Source organism: Apodemus sylvaticus, chromosome 5 (genome assembly GCF_947179515.1).
Source record: "Apodemus sylvaticus chromosome 5, mApoSyl1.1, whole genome shotgun sequence".
Classification (NCBI taxonomy): Eukaryota; Metazoa; Chordata; class Mammalia; order Rodentia; family Muridae; genus Apodemus; species Apodemus sylvaticus.
The window spans coordinates 150,300,270-150,313,470 of NC_067476.1; the positions used below are offsets into that span (position 1 = coordinate 150,300,270).

At 48.7% G+C, this 13,201-nt stretch overlaps 1 protein-coding gene across 1 annotated transcript; it reads right to left on the reverse strand.

Annotated features, from left to right (window-relative positions):
- Positions 1–1,341: 1,341 nt before the first annotated feature.
- Positions 1,342–4,603, reverse strand: Wfdc3 (WAP four-disulfide core domain 3). Its single transcript, XM_052181735.1, has 3 exons — positions 4,465–4,603; positions 1,901–2,086; positions 1,342–1,378 (listed from the first exon to the last, which is right to left on the reverse strand). Exons 1-3 carry the CDS (start codon positions 4,601–4,603, stop codon positions 1,353–1,355), a joined length of 351 nt encoding a protein of 116 aa, XP_052037695.1. The 3' UTR covers positions 1,342–1,352.
- Positions 4,604–13,201: the final 8,598 nt, after the last annotated feature.

The following is a 13,201-nucleotide window of genomic DNA, read 5'->3' on the forward strand; positions in this document are numbered from 1 at the left end:
GCAGGAGATGGTGGTACACACCTGTAATCCCAGCACTAGAGAAACAGGCATAAAATCAGGAAGGAGTTCAAGGCCAGCCTCAGCTACATAGAAATTAGAGGCTAAATCTAGGCTATGCGAAACTTCAAAAGTCAAAAAAGCAAGCAGAAAATCTTGTAAGAAGGGTGGTGGCACATGCCTACAGGAATCCTAGCCTAGGAAGCAGAAACAGAAGACCTCTAAGTTTGAGGACAACCTGGGATACACAGAGAAACATGTCTCAAAATAAAAAAGGAAGGAAGAAAAGAAACAAAGAGAAAGGAAGAGAAAGGAAGGAAGGAAGGAAGGAAGGAAGGAAGGAAGGAAGGAAAGAAGGAAGGAAGGGAGGGAGGGAGGGAGGGAGGGAGGGAGGGAGGGAGGGAGGGAGGAAGGAAGGATCGTGTAACACACTTGGTATAAGACAATGACATTTTTACTATCTGGCAGAAGACAAGAGAGGAGAGTGGAAAGACTTCTTGGACAGGCAGGGGGTGAGGATGAGCCTAATGACCTGAGTTCAATCCCCAGCACCCACACAGTGGAAAGACAGAAACAATTCCTCAAAGTTGTTATTTGAAGGCTACATGCACATTATGCAAACGTAACTCACATGCACACACACACACACACACACACACATTATTATTTTTAACATTTAAAAGAAAAAAATGTTACCTTGTTATTCACCAAACAAGTCTGGATGTATTACTTCCAAGATGACTAAACTCATCTAAGACTGCCTAAGGTTTTTTATTTTTTGTTTTTTGTTTTTTTACTTTATATACATTGGTGACTTGACTGCATATATGCCTGTGTGAGGGGTGCCAGGTCCCCTGTAACAGAAGTCACAGACAGTCGTGAGCTGCCATGTGGGTGCTGGGAATTGAAACCAGGTCTTCTTGAAGAGCACCCAGTGCCCTTAACTACTAAACCATCTCTCCAGCTCCAGCTTTTACATAGAATGCTTTCACGACTTCTCCAGGCAACGGCTGATTTCTTTAACTAGTCCTCTTATATGTGTCATTAATACTCTTCCTTATATATGTTAAACTTTTAAAAAGAACGTGCTGTCTTTCTTTAGTCCATAGATTTCACAATGCCAAAGCCACGCACAGGGAGACTCACTAGGCCTCCTGGCGCAGTGACCCCTACACAGTGCAGACGAGAGGGTCCGTGCCAGCAGTTTATTGGGAAAGAGAAGCACCCAGCACCAGGGCAGTTCCAGGGCAGTGGCAGCAGAGATGAGGAGCAGGCCTGACACTCCAGGGAGTGCTGCAGGCCCCAGGATGTCACCCCTTCCTGGCTTCCAAAAGCTTACTGGAGCTCCAGACAAATCAGGTCAGCGAGGGTGCTTGAGTCTCTGTAAGCAGAAGAAAGTTCGGTCACAGCTGTGCCATGCTGGCTCCAGCTACCCAGCTGCTTCCCTTCTACCCTGGGGAGCCTCGATGCACATCCCTCCTAAAGGCTTTGAATGGTTCCGGGCCTCTTACTGGTTCTGAAGACTCTTGTCATTTAGAAATTAGCCTCACATCTGTTATCAAATTGGAACCATTCTGCTCTGTTTTCTTGCCCTGCCCCCAGCCCTCGTGGCCCAAACAAATTAGATATATTCCCACCCTTTGTGGCTTGTGCTGTCATCGCTATCTGTCACATCTGCCTAGGCTATAGGGCCTGGATCAAATCCCGTCTCTCCCAGAAAGACTTCCTAACAGAGAGCCACACCCACTGTAAGCACTGTAATCCCACGGTGTCCATCTGAGGTGTGCTCTGTGACTCAGGATCCTTCTAAGAACATTCTTTATGGCCTTTAGTATCTAAGCCTTCCCACACAGCAACCTGTTAACTTCATACCTGGTCAAAGGGCAATATGGGCAATACTCACCTACTTTAGAATTAAAGCCATCAGTCACATTGGAGTCCTTGAGCTGTGGGAGAGGCTGGCGTCCTGGGATGCAGAAGCGGCCACAGCCTGACTTACAGCACCTTTCCCCGGATTGACAGTTCTCATCCATCATGCACTGGACAATGCACAGGCCTACCAGAATTCTGGGGCATTGACCATCCCGCCCTGTGGTGAATACCAGGACAGGGAAAGACACAGGGAGTTGGAACCTCTCTTCCCAAGTTCCCTTCTACAACTTAGATGCAGGGTGCAGGTAAATCATCCCTGACTCCCAAACAGATGTGGCTGGAAACAGGGAAGCTGGAGGGCTGAGACTCTACACATCTGAACACCTCTAACCTAGGAGTTACCAAACTCCTGAGGCCAGTTCCTTAGAGGTTCCTAGAAGGTGGGCTTCCCAATAGAACCAAGAGCTGAGAGACAAAGTCCCGCCTTCTTCCCTATGATCAAATTTCATGTCACTGGCTCATTTGCCACCTGAAAAGGTTTTATGCCCTGCTTTGTGCAACCATAATCCTGTGTCAGTCTTCTTTCATCAAAATTTAGTGTGTGAGTGTGAGTGTGTGTGTGAGTGTGAGTGAGTGAGTGTGTGTGTGTGTGTGTGTGTGCGTGAGCGCTTGTCATGCCATCATTTCTCAGGGGTTCAAGAATGGCACAGACGGAGGAGGAGCAGTCCCTTAATGAGCCGGTCCTATCATTCCCCAGATCAGCAATATACAGTATGACACTCACTCAGTGTTGGGCAACAGCAGCCACAACTCCCAGGCAGGCACAGGTCTGCCATGGCATATAACTGACCCCCCCATGGTGGGCTGCATCTGTTGCAAAGCTAGCAGATTTAAAGAAGTGGGTTGAGGCCTGTGCTGGCTAGTTTTGTGTCAACTTGACACAAACTAAAGTCATTTGAAAGGAGGGAACCTTAATTAAGAAATTGCCTCCCATAAGATCTGGCTGTGGGAGCCGGGCGGTGATGGCGCACACCTGTAATCCCAGCACTCTGGGAGGCAGAGGCAGGCAGATTTCTGAGTTTGAGGCCAGCCTGGTCTACAAAGTGAGTTCCAGGACAGCCAGGGCTATACAGAGAAACCCTATCATGAAAAAACCAAATACAAAAAAAACCAAAAGATCTGGCTGTGGAACGTTTTCATAATTAGTAATTGATGAGGGAGGGCCCGGCTCATTCTTGGTGGTCTCATCCCTGGGCTGGTGGTCCTGGATTCTATAAGAAAGCTGGCTGGGTGGGGCATGGCAGTGCACGCCTTTACTCCCAAAGCTCTAGAGGCAGGGACAGCAGATCTCTGTGAGTTAGAGGCTATCCTGGTCTACAAATCAAGTTCCAGGACAGCGAGGGCTGTTATACTGAAAAATCTTGTCTCAAAAATCAAACAAACAAACAAAAAAGAGGAGGGGGGAAGCCATGGGGAGCAAGCCAGTAAGCAGCACCCCTCTACGACCTCTGCATCAGCCCCTGCCTCCAGGTTCCTGCCTTGTTGGGCTCCTGCCCTGACTTCCTTCCGGGATGGCCCACAGTGTGGAAGTATGAGCCAAGGAAACCCTTTCCTCTCCAGTTTAGTTTTGGCCATGGTGTTTCATCACAGCGATACCGCCCTCGGACAAGCGGGTTCGAGATACTTTCAGCTTACAAGACTTGCCATTTACAGTGGCTGTGTCAGGTGGGACCCCTTTACCATTAAGACGCATTGGTGATGCCTCATTTCTCTTCCCTAACAGGCTACATGCATGCAAGGACAAAGGCTAAGCATTGTGTGGGAAATGGAAACAGACTAAGGGGCAAGAATCAGCTCAGCTGGTGGAGTGCTTGCCCAAGATCTATGAAGCCCTGGGTTCAGTCCCCAGGAGTGCATAAACTGGGGGTGGGGGGTGGAGTGGTGTAATGCCTGGGACTCTGCACTCAAGAAGCAGAAGTAGGAAGACCAGAAGTTCAAGGTCGTCTTGAGCTGCATAGGCAGTTCAGTCAACTGCATGAGACTCTGTCCCACCCCCCAAAAAAGACTGAGGCTGAGGCGGGGCAGGGTGGGGGTGGTTGGGGGAGGAAGATGGAAAAGGAAAGGGAAAGCATGTGTGGTGTGTGTGTGTGTGTGTGTGTGTGTAAGACATCTGAGGCCAAGAATTGTTATTTTAGGTCTATAGAGCCAGCACATGGGAGACTAAGTCAGGATTATGAGTAGACCAGCCTGGGCTATAGAGTGAGACCCTATGTCAAAACAAAGATCTGAGAAACCAGTGATCCTGGGCGACTTCTTTACTGGACAGAGGAGAGCAGCTCAGAGATCTGGGATTATTTATCCCCAGTCACAAAGCAAACACACAGCAGAGCTCAGACCGGAAGCTGCAGTACCACACCTCCCTCTACTAGTTCTTTTCATGCCAACGGTGACCCTTTGACCCTAGAAGGAAGGACTGCATTGGGCACGGTATAGAAGACAGCTGGTTCTCCCAGGAAGGTGTGCCGGGAAAGCCCCCCCAAGCTGATCTGGGATCCAGGGGCCACTTTTGACTCTCCTCCCAAGGAACCAACATACCTCCTTCAATGTCTCCTCTGCAGGCATGGCCACACCCGGTGCTGCAGCATTTGTGCCCCTGGGGACAGGATGCGTCTCCGGAGCACAGCTCCTGACACGGGAGAGGGTCAGCAGGACATTCACCTCTTGATGCTGCCATCGAATGAAAGCATTAAAACTCAGATGTGCTTAAGCCAAGAACATAAAGTCCATTTTTCAGTGGATGTTAATACAGATTAATATGCAATACACGCTAATATTCTACATCATTCTGTTTCTTCTAGCCACGAACTGCTCCCCTGGTTTTGGTGTTTGTATCAGCTCTAACCCACTGTAGCAAACATAAATTATACACCACATTTCAAGAATTGTACCATAACAGACAGACAGTATTTGTCCCCAACCAACTATATCTCCTGGGATTTGTGCCCTGGTGAAGTCCCTTTCCACACTGACTTGGGCTTCATCCTATTAGTTAGACTGCTGTGTGCAGAGATGCCACTTGGGCAGGGGACATAGAAGAAGTGCCAGCCAAGGGGACTGAAGAAAGTTTCAGTTTGCAAAATGCTTGCTATGTTTTACTGACAACGATTCCCAGTGTCCATGCAAAGGGCTGGGTGTGGTGGCTGCAGCAGGACCATGGTGGAGACAAGCAGACACTAGAGCTCAGTGGTCAGGCAGCCTAGCCTGATGAGCAAGCCCCAAGTCCCAGGGAGAGACACAGGTGGACAGCTCCTGAGGAAAGTCGCACCAGGTCAGCTTCAGGCCTCCACATGTGCACATATATACAAACATGCAGAAACACACACATTGATAAACTAATTAAAATAAATAAAAAAGAACCACCAGCCCAGACATTCCAGTTCTCCTGAGCTCCCAGCTGCATGCATGGATGACCTATAGCACATCAGGAGGTAAACTATCCAGTAGTGCCTGGGCCACCCACAGCTGGGGTAAGGAATGGACCGTTGTCTTAGGCCACTGTATCTGGGGACAGTTTGCTATACTGGAAATGAGACTCCTTCATAAAGCCCCAGCCCAGATGATTCGCATCCTCCATTCCCTCCTGTAACTAGAGCAACAAGCTAAGATGCTAATGGGAGAACTTGGGTACTGTGATACAGACTCAATGCACCTCAGTTCTTCCAAAGACACTCTTGCTGTGCAGATGCAAATAGGAAGTCACTAGCATGAGGACAAAGTCAGGGACTGCCAGGGCGAGAAACAGATGCTTTTTTCTTGGTAGTACCCTTTGAGTAGCCATGACAGCTTTGACACCCACCTCAGAATTCCTGTAAAGTTAGGACAGTGAGTCGCTATTATGTTAATGTGCTGTTGTCCACAGGTAAACACATTCTAGATGAGCCTCTTCATCGCTGCTGCGACAGTGACAAAACCCAGGGAAGAGAATGGGGCCCACGCAGAACTACAGAGCTAGCTAGCAGCTAAGCAGAATTATATTCGAATACGCCATCCTTAAAAGATGTAAGCAACTTGGCCTTAGGAGCAGGCACGCCCAAAGAAGACTACATGTGAGCCACACTCGGCATCATGACTCACTCTAGTGTTTATTTCCAGTTCTTTAAATATGGGGGCGAATGATGGACAATGAAAAGTCACGTAGAAAACCAAAACATGTCTGTCCCAGGGCCTCGAAAGCAACAGGTATGCAGGACTGCACTCAGCCACGATGGAGAAGGCACGGGTTGGACCCCAAAGATGAACCACAATAGTGCTGTGTCCTGGGAGTCTCCTGAAGAGGTGTCCTGTGTTATGATGTCACTCCAGAACAATGTGCCCTGGAGTTTTTAATTTGGAAAACGTCGTCGAGAGAACTACCTCATGTATCTCCACACCCACTCACCGTCTACTTGGCAAACACTGCAGTACACTTGGAAAAAAAAAAGATATCAGAGTTGAGAGAGCTGGATATGTTAATCACCCAGAGGGTTCAACAATGAGCCTAAAGAGGCCCACCTACTTACCAGGTGTCGCCATTTCTATGAGTCTGGCGGGACAAGGACGGGGCCTCTGGTCCTCTGCTCTCTCCCAGCCCAGCTTCCATTAAGATCCCCAGAGTTTTGCCAAATTTTAGAAACAAGAAATGGAGCCCTTGGGAGACAGGCTAGGGCCGAGGGTCACAGCACAACCCTCTGTCCATCACTCACGCTGCCTTCCTTTCAGACTCAGACCCATGTCAGCTCAAACACCTGGACATGGTGGGACGTCACCGCCTCTACGATTGTCACCTTCATTCTCTTTTATCTATTTGTTCTGTGTTCGTTGCTGTTTCGCCTGCATGTGTATGTCTGTGCGCAGGTGTCAGAGCCCTGGAAATGGAGTTACAGACAATGTGAGTTGCCATGTGGGTGCTGGGAATTGAACCTGGAACCTCTGGAAGAGTGGTGCTCTTAACTGCTGAGCCATCTCTCATTCTTAAGCTAGACAGTGTTTGTAGTCCCTCACACTCTTCAGAAACCAGGTTCCTTAATAGTTCCAACTCCCTACCCTTGCCCCGCCCCCAGGAACCTGCTGAAAGCAGGATACCCTGCCCTGGCGTCCTGGTTCTGCTAGCCTCGGTGAACTCAGTCATGACAAAGCATTCATCTCAGAAAGCTCACAACTAATCACATCACCAGGGGTCAGGACAGGAAACAGGACTGGGATGACCGCCCCCACCCTCTGTCTGCACCTCCCCCAACACCCCACCTATGCCAAAGAGCAGGGAAGCTGCAGTCAGAACTTCCCCGCTTGCCTCCTTCGCTCTTGCACCAACTCCAGTTCTACCAGCGCCCCTGTCCTCCACCTCCTTCTGTTGAAGAGCATCACTGCCTCCATTGCTCAGGCTAGACACTTCACAGCATCCTTGACTTGACGTCCCTCTCCCTCAGAGTCCACAGCCATTTGCTTCTTTCTGTAGCTGGTCCTTTAAGTCTCTGCTTTTCCACGTCTACCTTAGGACCGACTTCCTTGACAGATCTCTCACCTAGTCTGACATGATGGCTGCTCACCTGGTCTTCAGTTCTCTACATTCCCTGGCATCCATTCTTCCCACATCAGAACAGCCTTTTCTAAATAAAAGCTGGAAAAGGCTTCTCCCTCATTTAGACTCCTCTCGATGACTTGCAGGGGAGGGGGGATGCTTTTTGAGACAAAGTCTCATTTTCCCAGACTACCTTAAACTCACCATGGAGCGGAGAGGGGCCTTGAACTCTTGATCCTCCTGCTTCTGCCTTCCCAGTGTTAGGATTGCACACACTTCTACCACGCCTGGCTTGGTAATATGTACTTTAAAATTTGTACTTACTGTGTGAGAGCGATCTGTGTGCCTGTGGTCTGCTCAGAGGCCACCTCCGGAAGCCAGTCCTCTCCCACCACGAGGCTGAACTCAGATCCTCAGGTTTGTGTGGTAAGCTCTTTACCCAATAAGCCAATCTCACAGGCTCTAATGTTTCCTTCTGCACTTAGAATAAAATCTGGGAAAGAAGCTGGAAGCTGCCCCAAATCTGAGGCCTGCCACCTCTCCACCACAGCTGAACCATGCTTTCTTTGTCTCCAGTCACTTCCTTAGGAACACAGCTCTCCCCTCCCTCATAGCCTCTGCCTTTGCAGCTCCCTCTTCACAACACTCCACCAAAGGTGTGTGTGGACCTTGCTCACCATAGATAGCCACATGCCAGGTAGGGCTGACTTTCCATACATAGTGTAAGTGAGTGATTGACAGTAAGTAGGTGGGTCAAATGCAAATGAGTAGAGCAGGAAACAGACCAGAGCCGTGCTGGGCTGGACTGTAAGGCGGTCCTGAGGATTACCAGGAAGACTTAATGCAGGCTCTTCAAATACATTTCTTCCAAACTACATGAAGTCACTCGATGAAGATGACAAAGAGGAGATTCAACGAGATGAACGCACTTGCCCAGGCCCACAGAGCAGACAGAAGATTCAACACAGGCTCATGTTCGGACCAGAACTTATCCCTTAGAGTACATTCCAGTGTCTGTCTACCTGTGCCCCAGGTAACCTGACTGACACCTTTGTCAAACAGACCAGCTCTGCTGCAGTATACCTCTGATGACGTCAAAGGGTAGGAAAGCTCAGGAAGGAGAGCTTCTAGGGATCAGTCTCATTAAGTGCAACCCTTTTCTGCAGCAGGAGCTACAGATGCTGAAGAAGCAGTCAAATACTGACTTCACACACTGCGAGGGTCCTGCTCAGTCTGCAAGCTCTGCAGGATCTGGAGACTGCTTCCAGTCTGCCTGACTACCCCCAAGAGAAAAGGAAGTCCTGTCTCTAATGGCGAAAGGCCAGAGAAGCTCACAAAGACACCACACCTGGAGACCAGCCTTGCCCTCAATCCCACAATTCAGCTCTCAGCTTCAGACACTGAGAAGGTGGTAGCAGGCCCCCTGTACCCTAACAAGGAGTGACTTGCTCACAACAGATTTCCAGATTTGGTCCCTGAGCTGGGCACTGAGAGTCCTGGCAAGATGACAGCGTTCTAGACTGTCTCATGGGCAGTCTGTCCAAGAAGGCTGTAAGGCCAGGCACAGCCCACCCCACTGGGTACTTACTGGAAAAGAGCTTGCTACCGGGAAGGCGTGGCAGAAAGGAAAGATGACCCGTGCTGTGGAGTTTCAGGGTCTCAGAGAGGGGGTGACCAGCACAGGGGAGAGGGGGAGACTATCCTGATTCTGAACTTAAAGGACTGGTTAGAAATTGTATCCGTGGGAGAGTTTAGAGTCACATGTGTCTATAACTGCAGCTTCTGGAAACCCGAGGCAGGAGGACTGAAAATTCAAAGCCACTACATGTTACATAGAAAGACTATCTTAGAAGATGAGGACAGGAGGGCAGGAGGAAGGGGAGGGGGAGGGGGAAGAAGGAGGGGGGCAGGAGAAGGAGAGGGAAGAAGAGGAGGGAAAGGAAGGGGGAGGAGGAGGGGAGGGGGGAGGAGAGGAAGGAAAGAAATTATAGCCCTGACCCAGTCATCCCAGGAGCCAAAAGAAAGGGATCTGTTGTATACTGAAGGACAAACACCCCGGTCTCCAGGCTCTTTCCATCTTACAGAGGAAGAAACAGAAGCACTAGAGGTCTTGCCTGGGGATCCGCTTGTCTCAGATAACCCAAATCTGTGCTTACAACTCTTAACATGCTGCCAGCCGCTCTCAGGTGAGAGACTGGCTCCAGGTTCTACAGTCAACAGAATATACCATTCAGGAGACAGAGGCAGGCAAGTCACAAGCTCTGGGCCAGCCTGGGAAAAACAGGCTCTGTTTCCAAAAGGAGAAAAGGACACAAAGAAAGAAGAAAAAGAGTGAGGTTTGGTGGTGCCTGTAATCCCAGGACTCAGGAGGTAGAAGCAGGAAGGCCAGGGGTTCAAGGCCAGCATTGCCTATACAGTGAATTGGTTGCCAACCTGGGCTACCTGAAACTCTGTCTCAGAAAGACAAAAAAAAAAAGTAATAAATTATCTCATTTCAAAAACCAGGGAAGAAGATTAATCACCCAAGAACAAATGTATCAAGAAATATTTTAAAATCTATAAAGTACCTTAAAGTCTACAACCTGAACAACAGGCAGACATATAAAGTTGAATATTATATTTGGGTTAGCTCTCCAAAAGCCAGTGTATATATCTGACATCACTCCCAGAAAAGTAGTAAGAAGAATGAAGAAAGACAGGAAATATGATCATAAAGGGAAAGAGAAGTATGGCCAAGCAAAAGTAGCCATGAAAACCATGCTCCGCTGTGTTCATAGTGGCCTTGTGTGTGACAGCCAGAAGCTGGAAACCACCCACATGCCCCACAGTGGAAGAATGGGTACAGAAAATGTGGCTCATTTACACAGTGGAACACTATTCAGCTGTTAGGAATGAGAACATCATGAGCTTTGCAGGGAAATGGATGGAACTAGAAAATATCATCCTAACAAACCTAAGGGCCCAAGTGAGGATGCCTCAATCCCACTTGGGAGAAGAAAGCCATCATGGGGGCAGATGGAGGGACATAGGTGGGAGAGAGAGGGGGAGGGGGAAGGGAGAAGAGGATCAGGTATGGGATAGGGGAACAGGAGTGAAGCCCTGAGAGCCAGGCGAATGAACGGAAATATGCAACCTGAGGGGGCCTCTAGGATGTACCAAAGACCTGGGAGGTGAGAGACTCTCGGGATTCAAAGGGAGGGACCTTGGATGAAATGTCCTACAGTGGGGAGAGGGAACTTGTAGAGTCCACCTCCAGTAGGAAAACAGGGTATCAAGTGGAGGGATAGGGTTGCCATCCCACAGTCAAAAACTCTGACTCAGAATTGTTCCTATCGAAAAGAACTGCAGAAGGCCAGGCAGTTGTGGTGCATGCCTTTAATCCCAGCACTTGGGGGGGCAGAGACAGGCAAATTTCTGAGTTCAAGGCCAGCCTGGTCTACAGACTGAGTTCCAGGACAGCCAGGGCTACACAGAGAAACCCTGTCTTGTGGGGTGGGAGGAGAGAACTGTAGGGACAAAAATGGAGAAGAGCCTGAGGGAAAGGAGGTCTAGTGTCAGACCCAAATTGGGATCCCTTGCAAGGGGAGGCTCCAAGGCCTGACACTATTACTGATGATATGGTGTGCTTACAGACAGGAACCTAGTATAGCTGCCCTCTGAGAGGCCCAACAAGCAGCTGACTGAGACAGATGCAGATACTTACACCCAACCAATGGATTGAAGTCAGAGACCCCTGTGATCGAATTAGGGAAAAGCTAAAAGAAGTTGAGGAGGAGGTTGACTCCATAGGAAGACCAACTATCCTGAAACCCCCCACACCCAAGATCTCTCAAACACTGAGCCACCAACCAGGCAGCATACATAGGCTGGTACAAGACCCCCTGACACATACACAGCAGAGGACTGCCTGGTCTGGACTCAGTGAGAGAAGCACCTAACCCTTGAGAGACTTGAGGCCCGGTGGGGGCCTGGGCATGGTGGTGGTCCTGGAGATGGAAGAGGAGGACTGGGATGAGGAACTGTGGGAGGGCAGACCAGGTAAATGAAAATGACTGGACTGTTAAAAAGAGTAAAGATAATTTAAAAATTAATAAAAATGAATTTAAAAAAATTTCTAAAAGAGCAGGAAAATAAGGACAGACAACCACCACCGTTTTATTTTTTCAAGACAGTATTTCTCCGTGCAGTCCTGGAAATCACTCTGTAGACCACGCTGCCCCCCAGCTCACAGAGATCCACTTGCCTCTGCCTCCTGAGGCATGTGCCACCCCCACACGGCAGCATCACCAGCAGATAACTTCTAGTGTCTCTTTAATGGTAAAGAAAGCATGACCTAGAACAGAGAGTTTGTCTCCATTCCCACTGCCCCTCCCCAGTGTCAACGGTCTCTGCCTTCCACCAGCACTGTCCTCCTGTCTCCATCATTAACCATGCGTATGCCTTGTCCTCTGAAGACCTCTACACGGGGTTCCCTCTCTTTGATATCCAAACACACCCTTCCCTGGCTCGTTTTAACTTCTCCCAGTTTTAGCTTAAATGTCACAATCTTGGACATACTCCCTTTAACCACCCTACACGATATGAGAACCCATTATTTTCCAAGCACCCTTTAATGGTCCTGAGATGTCCTTATCACAGTTTGAGATCGTGTATTTATTCGCCTGCTTTGTCCAGCACAGTGTACCCAGAACTCATCGCTGGATGTAGCAAATAATAAACATCCAATAGATGTTCATGGAAAAAAAAAGATAAATGTTAGTACAGGATTAACTAGGTCATGATGACCCTGTTTGAGGGAGAAGAGATCTCTTTCCCAAGCCTAACATTGCCAGAATGAGAGGAAGCCTGTCTCAACTATTAACAAGATGCTGGCCTGCGTGTGCAGAGGAAACAGGAAGTTTCTGAAGCAGATGAACGGGGAATGTGTGCTGTCTTCTGAAGACATCGGGATTCTATTCTGTTGCCTCTTTGCCGGTTCTTGGGGTAGATTTTAGTAGCGAATATCTCAACTGACCAAGGGGATCGGTAATTAGTCAGCAACTTCCTAATCCCCCTCCACATAAGGACACGTGGCATTGCCTCTTGGCATCTTGCTCTGCTTGACTGGGACTAATCCAGCAAGTGATTGTGACGTGGGTGTTCTGTACATCTTTGTTCAGTTCTCAGAATATTATCTGGCATTTATATTGTTTCTCAAAGCAAACTAAAGCCAATCGTCAGGGAATGGCTGGTGCCTTGGCACCAGAGAGTGTGCACACGTTTGACAAAGGAACAAGTTCATCTGCTCACAGAGTACGAAGAGGTTTAGTTTGAAGAGCAAGAGCACAGGTCTCCTGCTGCAGCCAGATGTGCAGCCGGATTCTTTGCACTGGTCATACCTCCTCTGGGGTGCACATGGTAGAACGGCACAGTCTCTGAGCAACTTTAGGACTGCCTCTTCTCCTCCCTGGATGGCTCAGTGGGTAAGAGTATTTATTGTTCCTGCAGTGGGTCAGGGCTCAGTACCCAAATCATCTGTAACTCCAGTTCCAGGGGAATCTGACACCCTCTTCTGGCTTATGAAGGTACCCACACACCTGTAGCACATATAAACTTCAACAAGCACTCACACATACAGAGAAAAATAAGAAAACTGTTTGAAGGCATGAGATAATTCAGTCAGTGAGGTGCTTTCTGAGCAAGCACAAAGAACTGATTCTGAGGATCTGAGTTTCAATCTCTGGCAACCACATTAAAAAAGGAAAGAAAAAAGAAAAAAAAAAAAAAAAAACCAAA

Excerpts from the sequence above, each read along its gene's own strand:
- Wfdc3 (XM_052181735.1), bottom strand. The coding sequence starts at position 4,603 with ATGGCAGCATCAAGAGGTGAATGTCCTGCTGACCCTCTCCCGTGTCAG. Across the intron at positions 2,087-4,464 it reads CAGAGGAGACATTGAAGGAG|GGCGGGATGGTCAATGCCCC; the intron begins GTATGTTGGTTC and ends TATTCACCACAG. Across the intron at positions 1,379-1,900 it reads TGGCTTTAATTCTAAAGTAG|AGACTCAAGCACCCTCGCTG; the intron begins GTGAGTATTGCC and ends TTCTGCTTACAG.